The 22,100-nt window shown below is 43.2% G+C and overlaps 1 protein-coding gene and 1 non-coding gene across 2 annotated transcripts; both read left to right on the top strand.

Moving 5' to 3' along the window:
• The first annotated feature begins 64 nt into the window (after positions 1-64).
• Positions 65-21,829, top strand: CWC25 (CWC25 spliceosome associated protein homolog). Its single transcript, XM_068977818.1, has 10 exons — positions 65-195; positions 3,331-3,503; positions 9,206-9,442; positions 12,608-12,677; positions 13,531-13,658; positions 14,454-14,517; positions 15,733-15,944; positions 16,323-16,421; positions 19,816-19,977; positions 20,449-21,829. Exons 1-10 carry the CDS (start codon positions 178-180, stop codon positions 20,561-20,563), a joined length of 1,278 nt encoding a protein of 425 aa, XP_068833919.1. The 5' UTR covers positions 65-177; the 3' UTR covers positions 20,564-21,829.
• Positions 5,875-5,947, top strand: TRNAM-CAU (transfer RNA methionine (anticodon CAU)). Its single transcript has one exon. It is a non-coding gene; the product is annotated as a tRNA-Met (tRNA).
• Positions 21,830-22,100: the final 271 nt, after the last annotated feature.

Here is a 22,100-nt window from a genome sequence, read left to right as displayed (position 1 = left end):
TGTCTCTGTAATAGGACGCCCTCCCGGAAGTGGGCTCTAGATCGGGCAGTGGAAGTGGTAGCCGGCTGCTATCGGGACCAGGTCTCGGGAGGTCGATGTTGAACTATTTCTCCAAGTTTCTCTCCGATCCTTCCTGCGTCTTCTAGCTCCGGGGAGTGAGGAAACGTCTCCACCATCATGGGAGGCGGAGACCTGGTAAGTGAGGGAGCCCAGGGCTTGGGGAGGACTGAGGCCGGAGACCAACTGGGGCTGGGGACGGGTGTGGCAGTGAGTATTCTTATTATCGCAGCTGTGCTTTCGGGGAGAGGGAGCTGTAGCGCTGGACAGGGGGCGGATCACTGCGGCCATGGAGGGACGGGGCGGAGACTTGGAAAGGCGTGTGAGGTGGGTCGCCAAGGATGGCAGGTGGTGTTTGTTGGCAGGAAACCCTTCTGGCTGGAAATGCTGGGGAGCTTGGGGACGGTTGGAACCGTGGCTAGGAAAGGAGGCAGGTATGGAGGACGTGTCACGCAGATTTTGTTTTGTATATTTTGTCTTGGGGTACCTCGCCTTTCCTCAACTAGGAATTCAGTCTTGTCCTGCGCTGTAATTGTGGTGACTTGTGCCCCATTCTCCTCATCCCTGAGCCGTGTTCTGGGATCACAGAAGATCTTCCTCATGTTCGCCTTTCTGACTTTCACTCCTTTAGTGCAGCATTCTGATCTGTAGTGGCAGAGCTTTCTTCTGAATTCATTGTTGTTCAGTCGCTCAGTCGTGTCCAATTCTTTGTGACCCCATGGACTGCAGCACACCAGGCTTGCTGTCCTTCACTGTCTCCGGAGTTTGCTCAAACTCATGTCCATTGAGTCAGTGATGCCATCCAACCATCTCATCCTCTGTAATCCTGTGCTCCTGCCTTCAATCTTTCCCAGCATCAGGGTCTTTCCCAGTGAGTTGGCTCTTTGCATCAGGTGGCCAAAGTATTGGAGCTTCAGCTTCAACATCATTCCTTCCAAAGAATATTCAGGATTGATTTCCTTTAGGATTGACTGGTTTGATCTCTTTGCAGTCCAAGTGACTCTCTAGAGTCTTCTCCAACACTGCAGTTTGAAAGCATCAGTTCTTTGTTGTTCAACCTTCTTTATAGTTCAACTCTCACATCCATACATGACTACTGGAAAAACCATAGCTTTGACTATATAGACCTTTGACAGCAAGTGATGTCTCTGCTTTTTAATATGCTGTCTCAGTTTGTCATGGCTTTTCTTCCAAAGGGCAAGTGTCGTTTAATTTCATGGCTGCAGTCACTGTCCGCAGTGATTATAAGTTTTGTGGCTAGTTCTCATAACCTGTATAGCCACCAAATGGGAAAATGTACCCATAAGAATGTAGTGCAAAATCAGAAAAATGCTAATCTCCTGAAAGTGTAGCTAATCGAATCAGCAAATAGATTAATTTAGCCATTTGTCTAGTAGCTATATTAGAGTTTGTCAGATGTTATCAACTAGAATGACTTTCAAGATACCATCAAAGTTAGTCTGATTTAGTGTCTTCAAGTAGCTGCATTTAGGGACAGGAAATGGCACCCCACTCCAGTACTCTTGCCTAGAAAATCCCATGGACGGAGGAGCCTGGTAGGCTGCAATCCATGGGGCTGTGAAGAGTCGGACACAACTGAGCGACTTCACTTTTCACTTTCATGCATTGGAGAAGGAAATGGCAACCCACTCCAGTGTTCTTGCCTCGAGAATCCCAGGGACAGGGGAGCCTGGTGGGTTGCCGTCTCTGGGGTCGCACAGAGTCGGACATGACTGAAGCGACTTAGCAGCAGCAGCAGCAAGCTTGAATCCAAAGTTTCTCAGCCTCACCACTATTGACATTTTGGGCTGGATAATTCTTTGTTGTGTGTGTAGTCCTGTGCATGTAGGATGTTTAGCAACATAGCTGGCCCCTGGCTAGTAGCACCTTTCTCCCTGAGTTGTGACAGCCAAAAGTGTCTACAGACATTCCCAAGTGTTCCCTGAGACGCAAAATCACCTGTATTGAAGGCAAGCGAGAAGGACCATTAGGACAAGGTGGAGGGTCGGGGAGGAATGGTTGAATAACCTGATGAGGAGAAAGTGAAAGGTTGCTGCTGTGAGCCATGTGTTACGCCGGAATTCATGACCTCTGAAGGAGAGGATTTTGAACTGGGGTCAGAGATGAGGCTTGAGTACTTGGAGCTTTTTGTGTACCAAAGTTTTATTAAAGTATAACAGAGATAGGGAAAGCTTCTCACATAGACATCTGAAGGGGACAGATTGCCCCCTTGCTAGTTTTTAGCAAGGTGTTTTATGTCTGTTAGAAAGCTTTTAATCAGATAAGAGAGATACCTCAAGACTGAGGGAATTTCACGAGGCCTTGCCAATTCTGATCCTCTCCAATTCATTCTTTACATGCTAAGCTGGTCATGCATTTCAGCTGCATATGAATGTTTAATATTTTCTACTGCCAACAGGATAATTCAGTCCCTTAACATGGCTTATAAGGCACTTAACCTGTTGCTTTCTTTATTAGCTTCATCTTGAGTCCCCTTCCCATCAGGTTGCTGTCCTATCTCCAGCCATGCTGAATTATTTGTATTCTGTTCTTTCTCACCACTGGGCCTCTGGCTGTGTGTGCTGTTACCTGTCTTTGGAAATCTACTCCACTCGTCCCTGCATCCTACATCACTGGGATAATTTATAATTGTCCTTAGATGTCACTTCCTCCAGAAAACCTTCCCTGGTTGGGAAACTGAACCAATGCAGTGACTCATGGGGAGAAAGGGAGAAGTGAAGCACTCCTTGAGGGTGAAAGGGAAGAGCAGAATCAGGGGGAGATTCTTGGGAAGGAAGGTTGAAAGAGGTACCAGTTGTGGTTGTAAACCATGCCAAGTTCAAGGCAAGTTCAGTGGACTCAAGGAAAAGAAGGTTGTATTCTTAAGAATGTGTCCAATGCCGAAGGCACTTGAGTTCTTTCACCTTTCAGAGTCTATACCTTCCCACTTCTCTGCCTCATTCTTGTATTGTCATCACCAGCCCTCATTTCAGGCATGGCCTGTGGAAGTTAGGCTCATACATTTCAGGATAGAAGTAGTTGAGGGGAATTTCGGTGGGGGCCTGTTCCATTCTGAAATTTTATGTACTTGAACAACCTCTCCTCTGCCCCCCACGTGTGAGAGATTGTTGGGTGCCAGCCTCGCCATTGTTAGAAACGTCTTGCCCTTATATGGGTGCCTTGGTGTGAACGGGGTGGGGTGCGGCAGGGCCAGTTATACTCACCACACACCTACTCCCTGCCTTGTTTTCTCCCTCGTTTCATTTGCCACAGAATCTGAAGAAGAGCTGGCACCCGCAGACCCTCCGCAATGTGGAGAAAGTGTGGAAGGCTGAGCAGAAGCATGAGGCTGAGCGGAAGAAGATTGAGGAGCTTCAGCGTGAGCTGCGGGAGGAGAGGGCCCGGGAGGAGATGCAGCGCTACGCGGAGGATGTCGGGGCTGTCAAGTAAGCAAGGCGCTGGGGCCCTTTGGGCTGGGGGTGTCTTGGTGTGTGGGGAAGTGCAGGCCTGTGGGTGCATCGTCCAGTTGTTGCATAATAGCTGGATAAGAGAATGAGTTTGGAGTCGGTCTGAACTGGGTTCTAAGGCTGACTTTGTATGAACTAGCCCAGCTATGTAACTGGGAGCAAGTTTGGGAGCCTCAGTGACCTCAGTAGAACCAGGGTGGGGGTGAGAGTACCCAACTCCTAAGGCTTTTAGAGGATCAGATGAGATGACATGTAAAGGCCTCAGTGTAGGCCAAGTTCATGGTAGACAATTGACAAGTAACTGTGACTGAGGATGACTGCCTCTACCCTGCTCTTACTGTGTCGAGGCCACATTCCTGCTTTTGTTAATGTATGTACTGCAGGCTCATTTTAGGGAGGCATTGAGGTCCCATGGAAGGAGATAGATGTTGTGTCTGTCAGTGAAAGCTTTGTGACTGTGGACAGTCCCATTCAGTTTCCTCTTGTATAATATCGGATAGAAGTAACAGATGATATACCCTACCAACCTCCATAAAAGGGGATAGGGGTAAATGTGTTCTGAGAAAAATAAAAAGCATAAAATATGCAGTGCCTTCCTAAATCAGAATTGAGTAAAAACTCTAGACTCAAACTGAATAGTCTGTACTGTTCCTTGTGCATATCCTTGTGGACAAGTCTCCAGGGTGACATGTGACATACTTTCCCCTGTATTGGATGTATAGGGCTTTTCCTTAGTAATTTCATCACAGGAGGATTAGTGACATTTGTGTGTGTGAGTGTGTGTGTGAGAGAAGAGACACAGACCAAGAGAGAGACTTAGTTTCAGTTCATGGAAATGGTATTACAGAATTTAGGCAGGAACAGTTACATTCTTTCAGGAAAATGGATTGGGAGAACGCCATTCTGACTTAAGTATGAGTTTAAAATATTCGGAATATTTTAAAATAAAAGGAGTTTTGGAATTTTTAAAGTACAACACAATATATTTAGGGCATTAATATATAAAATGAGCTAAGAGAATTAAATTCTGTACTTTTTTTTTAACCATAGGCACACATTAAATTATTTTACTTTTCATACTTTGTATAAATTATATCCTTTATATTTAAAGTAAATCAGTTTCACACATTTGGACTAATTCCTGGGCAGCGTATAAGACATTCTTATATGTGAACCCTTGATTTTAAAACAAATGTCAACTTTAGACAGAATATCTGTTAGTCAGAAGAGTTTACTTCCCAACTAACCAAAAGTAAAAAATTATTTTCAAATTTTTATTCAGGCAAATGTTACAGATTATGCACCTGATATGTCAGAAATTTTGGGCTTTGCAGAGTCCAATGAGGTCAGAGTATAGATGAGCAGCTTCAGAGCTGGGGGTCCAGTGTTTACCATGTTGCTGACCCTCAGGCCCTCTTGTCTGCTGTGAATGGGAGGAAGGTGATTTTATATTCTTTTGATTTTTTTTTTTGCTCCAGCCCCCTCACCCATGTCGTCCAATATCGTGAAACTCAAAGGTCAACAAGTAGGCCCCTTTTCTCGGTTTTTACTTGCAGATGTAGTTAGGCGATCTGCTTGTCCAGCGGACTGGCTTGTGTAGTTCCTTGCACAGCGTCATGCTTTTCATGTATGCAGTAAAAACCCTGTGCTGTTTAACAGCTCACTTCTATGGTTCAGATGATCTTTTCTATGTTTATTATGCTTCTCTCCTAGAACAAGGAAAAAAACCTTAATATCTACATTATCCTTGATCTTCATCCAAATTCCTCTTTGCAGTGGAGTGTTGCTTTGGTATTCTCTTTATTAGAAAATTGTGTTTTCCATGCTTGGGTCTACACCAGCATTTCTCAACCCTTGTACTTCAATGTGTCCTTGGGAGATTAGATAGATGAAGATGGGAGTGATTCCCACTCAGGCCAGCTTCCTAAGAATAGCAGGGGTTGTCTGGAGCAAGGGCATCTGTAGATTTTAAGAGCTCCCTCGGAATTCCCTGGCCTCCCAGTGGGTAGGAGACCTCTCACTTCTCGGCTTTCACTGCCGAGGGCTCGGGTTTGGTCTCTGGTTGCTGCTGCTGCTGCTAAGTTGCTTCAGTCGTGTCTGACTCTGTGCGACCCCATAGACAGCAGCCCGCCAGGCTCCCCCGTCCCTGGGATTCTGGTTAGGGAACTAAAATCTCACAAGCCACTTGCGTGGCAAAAACAAAAATCTCCCTGGGTGAGCCTCATGGGCAGCCTCAAGAACCTGTTCTATATCCTTAGTGATAGCAACAGCAAAAATCTGTAGATTATTTCATTTTTATATGACTTTTACCCTGTATCTTTTCTCATTTAAAAACTCAGAGAGAGGGACTTCCCTGGTGGTCCAGTGGCTAAGACTCTGCACTCATAATGCAGAGGGCCCCTGTTCAATCCCTGGTCAGGGAACTAGAGCCCACATGCTGCAACTAAAAAATCCTGTATGCTGCAATGAAGACTGAAGATCTCACATGCTGCAATTAAGACCTGGTGTAGCCAAATAAATAAATAAATATTAAAAAAAAACAAACTCAGAGAGAGCATCTCATTTAAAAGCAATGAGAGTTGGCAGTTACCAGCTCCATTTTATTTAAAAATTTTATTTATCTGTTTATTTTTGGTTAGGTCTTCATTGCTGCCCAAGGGCTTCCTGTCATTGCCGTGGGTGGGCTTCCCATTGCAGTGGCCTCTCTTGGGAAGCACAGGCTCTAGGCCTGTGGGCTCAGTAGTAGTGGTACACGGGCTAGTTGCCCCGTGACGTGTGGGGTCTCAGTGTCTGGACGAGGGATCTAACTCCTGTCCCCTGTATTGGGAAACTAGTTTCATTTTAGACGTGAGGATGTGGAAGTGTGAAGAAATGACTTGCATGGTTACTGGGCTGGTTAGTGGTGGAACCAGGCCAAGTCCAGTGGCACTGGATCTCTGTGATTACAATGTGGTTTCTTACCAGAGGCCTGAGGAGGGCTCATATCAGTTGAGTCCTTTTTTAAAAAAAAATTTAATGAATTAACTGATTGATTGTTGGCTGGGCTGGGTCACTGTTGCTCCGTGGACTTTCCTCTAGTTGTGGGGAGTGGGGGCCACTCTCTGGTTGTGGTGCTTGGGCTTCTCGTTGCTGAGCACAGTCTCTAGAGCTCAGGCTTCAGTAGTTGCAGCGAGAGGGCTCAGTAATTACCGCTCCCTGGCTCTAGAGCACAGATTCAGCAGCTGTGGCGCATGGGTTCAGTGGCTCCGTGGATGTGGAATCTTCCCAGATCAGGGATTGAACCTATGCCTCCTGCATTGGCAGGCGGACCCTTTACCACTGAGCCAACCAGGGAAGCCCTGGTTGAGTCCTTTGAAGACAAGCTGGAGCCCTGAAGATACTACTTCATAGAAGTATCTGTCTTCATTTTTCCTTCTTTCTTCTGGACAGGTTTTGCTGTTGTGCCTTCAGGTTCCCAGCCCTCCTACGTTTTCATATCATCTCTTCTCTTTCTTTCGCTTAGTTTCTTTTCCCTCATCTCGTAACTGCTCCTGCTCCCCAAGGCTCACTGCTCTTCTCCCTTTATTCTCTAAGGGTGCCTTCAGGGACTTCCCTGGTGGTCCAGTGGTGGAGAACCTGCATTCCACTGTGGGGGATGTGGGTTCGAGCCCTGGTCAGGGAACTAAGATCACACATGCCACTGGGCAACTAAGCCCGTGCGCCACAAGTAGAGAAGCCTTCAAGCCACAATGAAGACTCAGCACAGCCAATAAATAAACACATAAAATAATTTTTTTTTTTTAAAGAGTGCCTTCATTCCTCTGGTACCAGTGTCAGCTTCATGCTGATGACTCCCACGTGTATCTCTGCATGTTCAGGTGTTCCTGCTTCAAGTGCCCCACAGTCACCTCCTCGCATTCTTAGCTCTCAGCAGCACTGTTTGGTAATTTGTTGACCTCTGTGCCTTATCTGGTAGCCTGTGAGGAGCTCAGCTGCCTGAATCTTTGTCATCTTTCTAATGTTACTCCTCTCTGCCTGGCACACAGGAAGAATGCTGAGTCAGTGTTTACAAATGAATACAAATGAATATTTAATCCCTGCTTCCCAGTCCATGTTCATGTCAGGCATGTATAGGCATGATCCTTTGACTCACCTTTGACATGTCCTTTCATTCATTTATTTTAAGACATGTTTATTTGTTTCATTTGGTTGCATCAGGTCTCAGCTGTGGCACGTGGGATCTTTTGCTGCGGGTATGCAGGCTTCTCTCTAGTCATGCTGCAAGGCGCTCCAGAGCTCATGGGCTCAGTAGTTGTGGCGCAAGGGCTTCGTTGCTCTGAGGATGTGGGATCTTAGTTCCCTGACCAGGGATCAAATCTGCTTCCCCCCCCCCCCCCCCCCACCCCGGCATTGCATGGGGGGGACTCTTAACAACTGGACCACCAGGGAAGTCCATCAAACCAATCATTTTAATAAGAAAAGAGGTATCTAAAGGGTTTAGACCCTCTTTTTCGTTTAAATTTTTTTTATTAAAATGTGCAAACATGGGGCTTCCCTGGTGGTTCAGTGGCTAAGATTCCAAACTCTCGATGCAGCAGACCCAGGTTCATTCCCTGGTCAGTGAACTAGATCCCACATGTGGCAACTAAGACCTGGCACAGCAAAATAAATAAAAATAAATATTCAAAACATTTTTTTAATGTACAAAGATATAACTAAAAAGATATTGTTTATGCTCATAGTTGTTATGTAATCTTAAAAATCAATATACAAAAAATGTCATATTCAAAAATCATTGAAACTAATGTTATAGATAGTACTCTTTTGATGAAACTGCTTTGCTGCTTGCAATGTGGATGTGATATTGGTTGCCCCAACACACTCTTACGAGTTCAGCGAAGCTTTATTGTTTGTTGCCTGGAGACCCAGTTTTCTCACCACTTTTTCTCTTAGAACCACAGCGAAATATTTGGCATGATACTGTGACGTAATTTGGCTTCCCTCTTTTGGCTTGAAAACATAACTTGTTATGACTGATCTTTTCTCATTATCCCTTTGAATGTGGTATTACCCCTGGTGCCAATATGCCAGTAATTTCCAACAAAACACGTGATAAATACCACTGCATATGTGGTCACTGGAATTGTTCTTGGTGATGAGCTGACCCAGAATCTTGGTGATGAGCTGATCCAAAATGTGCACATTAGCTGTTTCAGATTATCCTCGACATGAAGGCACAACACAAAGACTTCGTAAAGGAGACTTGAGAAGCCCTGAGCAAAGATCCACGCCCCAGGCTGAGGAACATTCTTTCCTCACAAGTTGCTTTAGTTGTGTGGAAATAATCTCTCTGCTAAAATGTAAACTCCATGACAGCAAGTACCATTTCTTCCCAAGTGCCTCATGGAGTGTGGTGTTTAGCCTTTGCTAAAGAGCCTGTAGCATGAGTCCTAGTCTGATCAGCCACACTTTTTTTTTCTTTAATGTTTGGCCTTGCCTTGCAACCTGTGGGATCCTAATTCCCTGGCTAGGGATTGAACCCCCAACCTTGACAGTAAGAGCATGGAGTCCTAACCGCTGGACCGCCAGGGAATTCCCCTAGCTGTGCTTATTATCTATCACTTGTGTTCAGGTTTTGTGTTTAGGTTTGCAGGAGTCTACATTTTCTTTGACTGTTTCTTTTTTTTTTTCCCTTGAACTAGGAAAAAGGAAGAAAAATTGGACTGGATGTACCAGGGTCCTGGTGGGATGGTGAACCGTGATGAGTACTTGCTGGGGCGTCCTATTGACAAGTATGTTTTTGAAAAGATGGAGGAGAAGGAGGCAGGCTGTTCTTCAGAGACAGGACTCCTCCCAGGCTCTATCTTTGCCCCGTCAGGTGCCAATTCCCTTCTGGACATGGCCAGCAAAATCCGAGAGGACCCGCTTTTCATCATCAGGTACTGATGAGGGTCTGGGAAGAGGGTTTTGTTAGAGATGCTCAGCCGAGATGTTATCTCGCCTCTTGCTTTACAGTTGGGAAGAGATTGGTAAATGTACCAGTCCAGATCAAATTTATCCATTTACCCTTAGCCGTTAAATAACAAGAGGTAGGCAAGGTGAGAAAGACTGGCAGCTTCTTAGAAATTTGGAGATATGTATGACCTGCCTCTTGAGAAACCTATATGCAGGTCAGGAAGCAACAGTTAGAACTGGACATGGAACAACAGACTGGTTCCAAATAGGAAAAGGACTACGTCAAGGCTGTATATTGTCACCCTGCTTATTTAACTTATATGCAGAGTACTTCATGAGAAACGCTGGGCTGGAAGAAGCACAAGCTGGAATCAAGATTGTCGGGAGAAATATCAATAACCTCAGATATGCAGATGACACCACTCTTATGGCAGAAAGTGAAGAAGAACTAAGAGCCTCTTGATAAAAGTGAAAGAGGAGAGTGAAAAAGTTGGCTTAAAGCTCAGCATTCAGAAAACTAAGATCATGGCATCTGGTCCCATGACTTCATGGGAAATAGATGGGGAAACAGTGGAAACTGTCACACTTTATTTTTTGGGGCTCCAAAATCACTGTAGATGGTGACTGCAGCCATGAAATTAAAAGACGCTTACTCCTTGGAAGAAAAGTTATGACCAACCTAGACAGCATATTCAAAAGCAGAGACATTACTTTGCCGACTAAGGTCCGTCTAGTCAAGGCTATGGTTTTTCCAGTGGTCATGTATGGATGTGAAAGTTGGACTGTGAAGAAAGCTGAGTGCCGAAGAATTGATGCTTTTGAACTCTGGTGTTGGAGAAGACTCTTGAGAGGCCCTTGGACTACAAGGAGATCCAACCAGTCCATTCTAAAGGAGATCAGTCCTGGGTGTTCATTGGAGGGACTGATGTTGAAGCTGAAACTCCAATACTTTGGCCACCTCATGTGAAGAGTTGACTCATTGGAAAAGACTCTGATGCTGGGAGGGATTGGGGGCAGGAGCAGAATGGGACGACAGAGGATAAGATGGCTGGATGGCATCACCAACTCGATGGACATGAGTTTGAGTGAACTCTGGGAGTTGGTGATGGACAGGGAGGCCTGGCTGCTGCGATTCATGGGACCGCAAAGAGTTGGACATGACTGAGCTACTGAACTGATAGAGTTCTTTTCCCCTCCCCTCTCTCCCTCCCTTTGTTTGTTTGTTTTCATAGCAGAACCCTTTAAAAAGAAACTTTAGAATCTTACTTGAAATCTTAGAACAGATCAAAGTAAAGCTGCATTTTGGGTGTTAAATAAAATCATGTAGCGTGTGTGTGTGTGTGTGTGTGTGTGTTTTAATTTGCATAATTTTATTTCAAGGATGTAAGATAGAACATTGAAAAATGTTTATTTCTTATTTATATATCTTTATATGTACATATTTTCTCCCATTTTGTAGTAAAATATGCATAACATAAAATTTACCATGTTAACTGTTCTAAACTGTACAGCTCAGTGGCAGTAGGCACATTCACACTGTTGTGCAACCATCACCCCCACCCGTCCTTCTCCAGAGCTTTTTCATCTTTGCAACTGAAACCTTATACTCCTTAAACAATAAGTCCCCATTCCCTCCTCTTCCTAGTTCCTGGCAACCACTTCTACTTTCTGTTTCTATGAGTATACTCTAATTACTCATATAAGTGGAATCATATGGTATTTATTTTTTTTGTGACTGGCCTATTTCACTCAGCATTATGTCATCAAGGTTTATCCATATTATATAACATGTGTCAGAGTTTCTGTTTTAAAAATTGTGGTAAAATGCACATGATGTACAATTTCCCATTTAAACCATTTTATGTATACAGTTCAGTAGTAGGGTGTTTGGATTATTGTGCAGTCAATCTCCAGAAGTTTTTCATCTCTTTGTTTCTTTTTTTTTTTTGTGAGGCTTACTGGATCTTCCCCAACCAGGAGTTGAGCCCAGGCCACCAAAGTGAAAGCCCGGAATTCTAACCTCTAGGCCACCAGGAAAGTCCTCATCTTACAAAACTGAAAATCTATACCCATTAAACAACGCTCCATTTCCCCTCCCCCGCAGTCCCTGGGGCCCACTATTGTATTTTCCATTCCTATTGTTGGACTATTCTGAGCCTCATACAAGTGAAATCGTTCAGTATTTGCTTTTTTGTGAGTGGCTTATTTCACTTCGTATAATGTCTTCAAGGTTCACTTAGGTTGTATCAGGATTTCCTTCTTTTCTAAGGCTGAATGATAGTCAGTTGCATGTTTATACCACATTTTTTAATCCATTCATCTCTCATGCCCATCTGGATTATTTCCTCCTTTTAGCTATTATGAATAATACTGCTATGAACATCGGTGTATAAATATGCATATTATTTTATAAACTCATTTTTTCCACCTAATCATATATATGGGGCATCTTTTTTTATTGCTGACCACGCTTTTATAACATTTTTAATATCTATATTGTACGGATATACCATAATTTATTTTATTAATATTCTCCTATTAAATCCCTAACTTGTTCCAGGCTTATGTCATTCTAATATGAACAACTTTTTAGTGACCTTCCTTGATTATATCCCTTCAATAATAAATTCTTGAGGAAGCATTTATAAGACTGAAGACTTTATGAGTATGTACAGGCTGTGATAAATGTTGCCAAATTGTCCTCCAGGAAAATTGACCTGTTTATCTTCCTATGAATATATGAGAATAAGGCTTCTTTAAAGAGGAATCCATTCTCTTTACTTTTCAATGAGTTATGATGCTAAACAGTGGAGGTAGTATTGAAATGCTGCATATGTTTGATACACAAGATGACATACATTTACTTGACCAGTTGGGAAGCCCTGAGCATGAAGCTTAACAAGCAACAGACCAAACTCACTTTCTTGCACAACAAGGAGCCGGTGTGGACTTGACCCGCAATACGCAATCCCTCATGCAGACTTGGGGAAGATTTCTGACTTTCACACCATCATGCAGATTGCAGCATAGGGCTTGTCTGCCTGCATTTAGAAAAAAGATTGCTGCATAGAGTTAGGGAGAGTAGAATGAATGCCTTAATTCCCTTTCTGAAGAAATAATCATAATTTTTATAACTTCTCTTTCTTTAGGAAGAAAGAGGAGGAGAAGAAAAGAGAAGTATTGAATAATCCTGTGAAAATGAAGAAAATCAAAGAATTGGTAAGTAGTGCATTATGTAAGCATTAAGAGCTACTTAACATGAGAACTCCTCTCCATTTATTCTTTTCTTTCCTTCTCTCCATTTATTATGAGAGGGAAAACAGAATGGCTTTAAATGTCTTTGTCTTTTAGAGACTGTCTCCTGGTGATTTTATGCAATCTTATATCAAGCTTAGTTATACTTGATTTTCTCTTTTATGTCTTTTGGTTGGAAATGCAGCATGTGATGTCATTCTTCCAGAAAAAGATGGGTATTGGGATATGCCTTTGGAAAGCATGATTGTACACTGTGTTCAGGAGATCAGGTGGTATCCCATTCATCATTAGGGCCCATTCATCATCCACATATTATGTGGCTGTTTCTTTTTTTTTTTTTAACTTTTTATTTTATGTTTGGAGTGTAGCCGATTGTTGTGACAGTGTCAGGGTGACCGCAGAGGACTCAGCTTTACATACATATGTTTCCATTCTCCCCTAAACTCCCTTTATGTGCATGTTTCTTGGATCAGCTGGTTAAGAAAAGTTTAAAAATTGATCTTGCAGTCCCTAATTACTTTCAGTGGAGTTGGATTCTTTTGACAGAATAGAAATTCCTAGGCAGTGGTTCTGGGGACTGTTTCAAAACACAGATTCCCAGCCCCACCCACCAGAAAGTCCATTCAGTAGTCTAGTGGGTGTTTCTGCACAACCAGGGTCAGGACCCTCCACTGTTGTCAGCATGGGGTGGCTGATTGATCATGTCCCCAAGCCCCTGTAGACCCAGAAACCTGAAGTCAGGCACTTTCCACGTGACCCTCAGAGAGGCTGACAGGTCTGGATAATCTTACATGCTTATGTTCTGGGTATTTTCTAGTTGCAAATGAGTCTGGAAAAAAAGGAGAAGAAGAAAAAGAAGGAGAAGAAAAAGAAGCACAAGAAACATAAGCACAGAAGCCCAGGCAGCGATCGTTGCAGCAGCGAGGATGAGCGCAGCCGCGGGAGGTGAGAGCGCTGAGCGGCCTCCTGCACCATTGATTCACTCACTCTCATTCATTCCACAGAAGTGGATGAGCGCCTGCTCTGGACCGAGAACCGCTAGGTTCTGGGGGCTCAGTGGAGGGCACTGGCACCCTCTGGCTCTCTGCCCATGGAGTTGCCAGCTAGCATTAGAGTTCCTAGAGGTGCTGGCAAGATCCCCAGCAGGGCTGGCTGCCACTGTGTCAGTCCTAAATCAGACGTCCTGGATGCGACTTTCAGCTCTTTTTTATTTTATTTATTTATGTACTTCTTGGTCGCACTGCATGACATGTGGGATCTTAGTTCCTCGATGAGGGATGGGACCTGCGCTTCGTGTATTTTAAGCTCAGAATCTTAACCGCTGGACTGCCAGGGCAGTCCCTCATTTCAGCTCTTGATTCCACCAAGACTGGAGTGGGTTTTATGGAGGCTTTTTCTTTTTTTTAATGCATTAATGGGCCCATCTGGGCTTGTTCTGTGTCTTCTCTGCGGGAGCCGCCAGCGCTGTCGCTGCTGACTCAGAGTCCCTAGAATAGCAGCACGAGGTGAGAGGAGAATGTGCTCGGGCGCTGGAGCTGAAAAGTGAGGCCCACGGTTTTTCACAGGAAAAACATGACTGTGCTGATGCATCTTCCAGCAGAGATAGAGAAACACACTCCCACGTGAGAGCCAGGAGGTGGGAGAGGTCACATTTGAAACAGGAAGCACATTTCGGCACAGAGCTGTAAACTGGACCTTTAGGCGTCTTCTTTCTCAATGACTATGTGTTTAATCTCTTAGATCTCAAAAGAGGATGGCAAATTCTCCCTCTGTTTTGTGCAAAGTCCCTGGATATGGGTTACAGGTAAGGATATGGCTTCTCAAAGGGAGTGACCGTGGGGCCATGGAACGTGCCAACCTGGCAGCCTTTTTGGATATAGAGCATTTTTTTTTTTTAACTTTTTATTTTATTTTGGAGTATAGCTGATGTTATGATAGTTTCAGGTGTACAGCAGAGGGACTCAGCCATATATATACATGTATCCACTCTCCTCCAAACTCCCCTCCCATCCAAGCTGCCACATAACATTGAGCAGAGTTCCCAGTGCTATATACAGTAGACCCTTATTGGTTATCCATTTTAAATATAGCAGTGTGTACCTGTCCATTCCAAACTCCCTAACTATTCCTTCCCCCAATCTTTCCCCCTGGCAACCATAAGTTCGTTCTCTAAGTCTGTGAGTCTTTTTCTATTTTGTAAACAGTTTCATTTCTATCATTTTTAGATTCTGCATATCAGGGATGTCATACAATATTTCTTCTTTGTCTGACTTTTATTTCCCTCAGTATGACAGTCTCTGAGTCCATCCATGTTGCTGCATGGACACAGAGCATTTTTAGCAGCCGGTCATACACACAGAAAGAAGGGAGTTTGGGCAGCAGAGGCTGGGATTGCTGGGGAACAGGCCCCTTCCTTACTCCTGAGCCTCTCACGAAGCTGTAGTCCCTCTGAGTAGAGGGGCTAAACCATAATGGGCATTTAGGCATCCCCCCTTCCCTCTGCAGGTAATTTACATGAAATGCATACATTTTAAGTGTCCGGGTTGATGACTTTTTAATAAATGTACATCCCTCTGGACTCCTTTTTTCCCCTCAGGTCCTTTCCTCCATGTTCTGCCTCCTACTCCCCCTCAGGCTGTAGAGAAGAGCCAGGCCAATTTAAGTGCTTGGGTGATACATCCTTTTAGGGCATTCTGAGGATGACTTTCGGAGAAGGCGATGGCACCCCACTCCAGTACTCTGGCCTGGAAAATCCCATGGACGGAGGAGCCTGGTAGGCTGCAGTCCATGGGGTCGCGAAGAGTTGGACACAGCTGAAGCGACTTAGCAGCATCAGCAGCAGCAGAGGATAACTTTCCTTAGTGTATGTAGCTCTCAGTGATAACCGTATGATGGGATTGGAATACCCAGTTGGCCCCGTATAGGACCTCAGTGTTTATTCATTTTCTTGTTTCACTGCATCTTCTGAGCTGCTGGATCTTCCTGCATACAGCTTTCCTTCCTTTCCTTGATGATACAGGTCAGGAACTCCGACCATAGCCAGGGACTGCAGGGTTCTCTGATGGCTGAACGAAAGGGAGCGCATGGGTTGAAAAATTATTCCAGGTCCAGGAGCTCCTCTTCCTCACCTCCCAGACATACCAGCAAGAAGAGCACCAAGGAAGCAGGGTCCCGGGATAGGAGGTCCCGATCCCCTGGCAGAAGGTCTCGGTCCCCAAGGCCAAGCAAGCCGTGAGTGTGGGAATTCAGTGGGCAATGACCTGTGGGTGTGGGGGCCTGGTCACAGCTGGGCTTTGCTGTTGGCCATATCTGTTCATCAACTCTTCCAAATGGCTTTGCTTTGTTATTATTGTTACTTTTTTTTTTTTTAATGTAAAGCCCAAATTTCTAGAACTACATATTTGTATGTGTGGAATCTCTGGAGTGAGAGTAATATCAAATCTTATGTATCCTTATGCCTTTATTTTTCTTCCAGTTTTTTCCTCTGTTTTCTTCATTTTGGGTTATGATTCTGAAGCTGTTAGCTTTTCTTCCATCTTTTGAAGGACATGATAGAAGCCCCTATATTGAAAAAGCTTTTCTCCTCTCTGCCGTCTGTATCTGTTACAGGCACAACTCTAAGGTAAACAGGAAAGACAGAGGCCGAAGTAAGAGCCCGTCTCCTAAAAAGGAGGTTTACCAAAGGCGGTATGCTCCTGGGTACACCAGGTGAGTCCAGAGCCCAGGAGGTTCACTTTAGACTCCCAGGCAGGAGTCTAGGAGTGGCTCAGACCAGGGCAAGAGGATAATCTGTATCACCCTTTTTGTTTACCCCTTTCTTATTCCACTTGTTAACTTTTAACCATCCACCCTACCCCCTCTCCCCACTGCATGTGAATCACATTGAAAGGACAAAGTAAATAGTTTTGAACTATTGAACTAATGACCAATTCACTAAGTGACTCTGTCAACATCTGTAAACCGCTGTTATTCTCACAGAGATTTCCACAGGAAGCTTTTCTTAAGAGTGCTCCTTTCTTGAGGCATCAGCTGAAAGGGAAGCAGGGTGGTCTCTTTGAGGGCAAACGCCCTAAGATCAACTCTGCGTTTGAGTTAGGTATGGCTTGGGTCTGACAGAACATAGACGTACAGTCTTGGAACCTGAGTGGAGTTGGCTGTGCCCTTGAGAGGCTGTCCCAAAGGGTCTCAATTGCTCTTGGAAGTTATTAGATGAAGGAATTCCCTAGTGGTCCAGTGGTTAGGACTCCACACTTTCCCTGCTGAGGGCTTGGGTTCAATTCCTGGTGGAGGAACTAAGATTTGGCAAAAAAAAAAAAAGAGTTGGGCAACTTTTGTGTACTTCTTTAACTGCCTCCCCAGTTGGCTGCATATTAGAATCACCTGAAAAGCTTAAAGAAAACCCAAAATCCCATTCCCTGGCGGCTCCTATGACGTAATTTCTGGGAGGATGAGATGCGTAGCTAGGATCAGCAACTCAATGGACATGAATAACCTCAGTAATTCCAGTACACAACCAGCACTGAAAAATCACTGAGTTCATAATAACCTCTTTCATTCACTATGGCATTAGAAGAGATGCAGACCCTAAGGTCCCTTTTAACTCTTAATTGCCTGATTCCCTAAGTTTAAGGTTTAATTTTGATTGGCAACTTTCCAAAATATTACATATTTCCCTGCCTTCCAGAGGGGGAGGGTATACTGCATGTTATTTAATCTCCTCTTGGTGTCGCTGGGTCACTTCTTCAGCTGTGCTGTAATCCATGCTCTTCTTAGGGGTGGATGCTCATGACTATATGTTGTTTTTTTTTAAAATATATTTTAAGACTCTTGGTCAGTGCAAGGCCTGCTTTTTCAGATCCTGCTTTGTTTTTCTGTCTCTTTTGCCATCTGCCATCACTTGAATTTGTCTCACTTTGTCAACCTTTTCTTAGTGCTGTTAGAATTTTTGTTGAATTTTATGATTTAGAAAGAGTTAGAATAAACAGGTTCCTACTGTGTAGGACCAATGGACCAATATTTCAATAAATTTTTTTTTAAAAAGTGATCTCAAGTCTTCAAAAGAGATCTCAAGATCTCAGTCTTCCAAGAATGGAAACACAGAAACTGGAAAGGATGGGTTTTGTGATCTCTTTGCTTTGGTTTGGTGTTCCAGGTAGTTGAACACTAAAGATGTAACCAAGATTAGGGTACTGAAAAAAGAAAGAAAGATTACGGCCGTAAAACCTTTCTTAGCACTATTTATATTGTTTCTCAGATTGAGAGTCACGGGATATTTCCTCAAGGGTCTGAGAATTCTGCAAGAATTTAAAATTTTTTTTGAGTTCTCTTTTGAATGTTTTAATTAGTGATCTGAAACACCTTTCTTGTCAGTCGAAAAGATGAAGCTTCTCCCGTTTCTCCACATCTTCACCAACGTGTTATTTGTGGTCTTTTTGATGCTAGCCATTCTTCGGGTGTGAAGTGATACCACGTTGTGGTTTTGATCTGTTTTTCTCTGATGTTTAGCAGTATTGAGCATCTTTTTATGTGCATGTTAACCATCTGTATATATTCTTTGGAAAAATGTCTCTTCAGGTCTTCTACTCATTTTTTAGTTGGGTTGTGTGTTCTGCTGTTGAGTTGTTTGAGCTGTTTATATAATCTGAATATTAACTCTTTGTCAGTCATGTTATTTGCAAATATATTTTTTCCCATTCAGTAATTTTTTTTTGTTTTGTTGATAATTTCTTTTGCTGTTCAAGAGCTTTTGAGTTTAATCTGGTCCCATTTGTTTATTTTTGCTTCTGTTTCCTTTGCCTGAGCAGATAGATTAAAAAAAAATTGCTATGACTTATGTCAAAGAATGTACTGCCTGTTTTCTTGTAGGAGTTTTATGGTTTCTGGTTTTATATTTGGGTCTTTAATCCATTGTGAGTTTTTTTTTTGTATGTGCTGTGAGAAAATGTTCTGATCCTATTCTTTTACATGTAGCTGTCTGGTGTGGTTCTCCTGTGTGGTTCAATTTCTCTAGAAGCTACCAGAGTCTACCCTCTAGAGGGTCTCCTGTAGATGCTTGAGAGAGCAGTCACTGACTTCCCCCGAGTCAGGCATGAGGATCCCAGGTTGTCTTAATTGTTCCTTATATAGACTTGTTTTCATCCTTGTGGACCACACTCCAAAGTATTAGAGCCTATAGTACCTGAAGCTCTCCTGGATTTTACAGTGTGAATTGCTTCTGATCAGTATCAGGCACTTAGGATTCCGTGTCCTCTAATCTGTTAAAGTGGTTACCACTCCTTCATCTTCTTGTGTCTTATGACAGTTTGTTCACATATGTCTTATCTAGAGTTATTTCCTCTTCCATTTTCTTTTTAGTTAGTGGGGTTTTGAAGGGGAGTCTTCACTTCGCTATAGATAACTGTCAGATTTTTAGTATCTTAAGTTTATTTCTCAAAATTAGGCTCCCAACTCCTTATGGGACTCCGATAATTATTTTTCCTTTTAAAGGGGGATCTGTATATCACACCAATTTGAGAAACAATGGATTTGGATGTCTTACATTGGTAAATAGTGATTGAGCTGGTTCATTTCCTCTTCTTGCTCTTCATTTGCAGTGAGTACTAGGAAAGAAGACCTATCTACTGAGACTAAGTTAAATTCTTCAGGCAGCTTGCTTCTAGCTTAGTCCTGAATGGTATACTCATGAGCTATGTCCATGAACTTCTAAGCATCTCCAGTGGGTAGGTGGTAGATATCAACCATCACATGGATAAACTTGGTTCCCTGTTCTTCTATAAGTTGTTAAACAAACAACTGGAATATGATTGCCATAGATGGAGGCTCCTGATTAGTTTTTATTATGTATTGTTTCAGAATAATTAGAGATTATTGAATGAGAGTATGGATTCCTTCACTAAAAGTCGTGAAATTTGAGTGAAACCACCTGATCAAGTTGTTAGGAAGGAAGGAAACTCTTGCTAAGTGTGGCACTGGGCTGGGCATTTACAAGGGAAGAGAGCTATGGGCTGGAGAATCTGGGTCCTACCTGGTTTCTCTTCCTGGGGTATTTCTATTTTTTGGCTGGGAGAGAAGTAGGCCTTAGGGTAATTTTTGTGTTCAACAGAAAGCTCTCATCAGAGGAGCTGGAGCGAAAAAGGCAAGAGATGATGGAAAACGCCAAGTGGCGAGAGGAAGAGAGGCTGAACATCCTCAAGAGGCATGCCAAGGATGACGAGCGGGAGCAGAGGCTGGAGAAGCTAGACTCCCGGGATGGGAAGTTTATCCAGTGAGTGCATCTTTTCCCTGCCTAACAGCGTTCATGGCCATGGTCCCAAAGAGGCAGTCAGAAAAACTGGTTCAGTCACTGTGTTCCCAGTGTTTCTGTGTTCGTGAGGAGCTCAGCCCCCAGACCTCTGTTGCTTTTCTCACCAGACAGGGGGATGTTTTTGATTTGAGGGGAGGAGAAATGAATTGGTATTTTACTGAATCTTCTTGTCCTTCTAAGAATTCAAGGCTCAGGAAGCCTTTTTCAAATGAGGATTGGACTTATTTTCCAGAACAGATAAATTTTCCCTTACAAATTTGTAAAAAATTGAGTTCCAGCTGGAGTTACTCAAAACTTATCTATGTGGACTTAAAGAGAGCTTGTGTTTCTACAGCCCCTTTATGGGTAGCAACATGTTTCTTCTAATTCTGCCAGGTAGTTGACCAGTTGACAAATGTTGTTACTTAATTTTCCCCTGTCTTCTCTTTCCAGCCGCATGAAGCTAGAGAGCGCATCTACCTCCTCTCTGGAAGATCGGGTGAAGCGGAATATTTACTCTCTCCAGAGAACCTCAGTAGCTCTGGAGAAGAACTTTATGAAAAGATGAAAGCCATCCCCTGTCTTGCTGGTTTTCCTGAAATTTCCAGGGAGGCTGCTGATCCCTTAAAAATTCTCTTTATAAGAGTTCAAATGGCTTCTTTCACAGATGTCAAACCACCACTGTTCAAAGTGACTTTCCTTCATGGATTCCAGAAACAGCTCAGTTCTTTTGAGAACCAGTGTGACTTGCTCTATGGGACCCTCGGTAACTTTTGCTGGGTGCAGAGTGGTTTTTTTCAGTGGGTAGGCACTGGAACATCTAGGTGTGAGCACTCATCTTACTCTGGAGGGAGCCTCCCTATGCCTCTTCCCTCCACCTGTGTGAAAAGACTTAACTAACTCTACCACCTCAGAATAGACTGGACCTTTCAGAAACCTCTCCCCTCTGAATCACCCAGAAAGATTGTTCTTACCAAGGTAAATGAATACTTAACTTGATTTAGTAGATGTGACAGAATGATGTCAGATTAGGGCAGAGCCAAGGCAGTGACAAAGAATCTGGAAGGGAAAACAATGCAAAAAACCCCCACAAAAACCCCCTAAATGAACTGTTTAACTATTTGAACTATCAGACTGTAAAATATAGTGTATATGTATAAATTATAATTTTTACATCTTTTGGAAAAAAGTTAGCTTTGTGAGAATATCTTGTTTGGTAAGTGACTTTACTATGTAATAGAACCTCATTGTATCTTGTTATCCAGTAACACAGCAAGGCAGGTCAGCTTTTCTTTCCTCTGCAAATCTGGCAGATTTTGGAGGGGCCCAGGGTTTATTGATAGGATCTAGGGTATCTGTCCTTTTTACACAGCTTATAGTCTCTGATGTGTGGGCAGTGCAGAAATGAAGTCAAATCATTTTAGGAGTTAGGACTGAACTCAGTATGTACCCTGGCTCTTAAAGTATAGTGGAAGCTGTTTATTTCATGCTTTCCCTTTTATCATGTAGTAATCTTATTATGAGTCTAGGTTTTCAGGAGTTGTTTGGTATTATTTTTTAGTCAGGTATTAAAAAAAAAAAAAAATCCAAACTCATAGGATCAGTCTCCTGTCTTCATCCTTTTCCTGTCTCCTACCAGAAGTTCTCATTTGACTCAGGAGTCCTAGGCACTCTTGATCCACACATTAGCTGGGCTAGTTCCTTGTTCTGCTAATTCCTAATTCTTAAACTAATTTGGATTTACATTTTTTGAGCACTTATGCTGCCACACTGTTACGCTTAAAACCCAGTCTTTCCCCAGAGAGAAAGTAACATACACTTGTTATTCCATTTAACACCTTATCCTGCTTCCCTATACTAGGGTTAATTATGTCTTTTATTTTATTACTTGGTAATAAAAACTACATTTATTTTTGTAACTGTGTAAAGAGCCACCTGTGCTGAGTATTGAATTCCCATACAGAACAATGTTGATCCACGATTTGTGTCCAACATAAAACATAATTCCGAGAGGAATTATGAAGAAAGCGTGGGCAGTTTACTGAAAGATTTCACCGAGTGAACCAGAGAGTAAGACGATTATAATTCCCTGCCGATTATAATTC

The sequence above is a fragment of the Capricornis sumatraensis genome, chromosome 8 (assembly GCF_032405125.1).
Source record: "Capricornis sumatraensis isolate serow.1 chromosome 8, serow.2, whole genome shotgun sequence".
In the NCBI taxonomy this organism is placed as follows: domain Eukaryota; kingdom Metazoa; phylum Chordata; class Mammalia; order Artiodactyla; family Bovidae; genus Capricornis; species Capricornis sumatraensis.
This window is presented reverse-complemented; position numbering and strand designations above follow the sequence as displayed.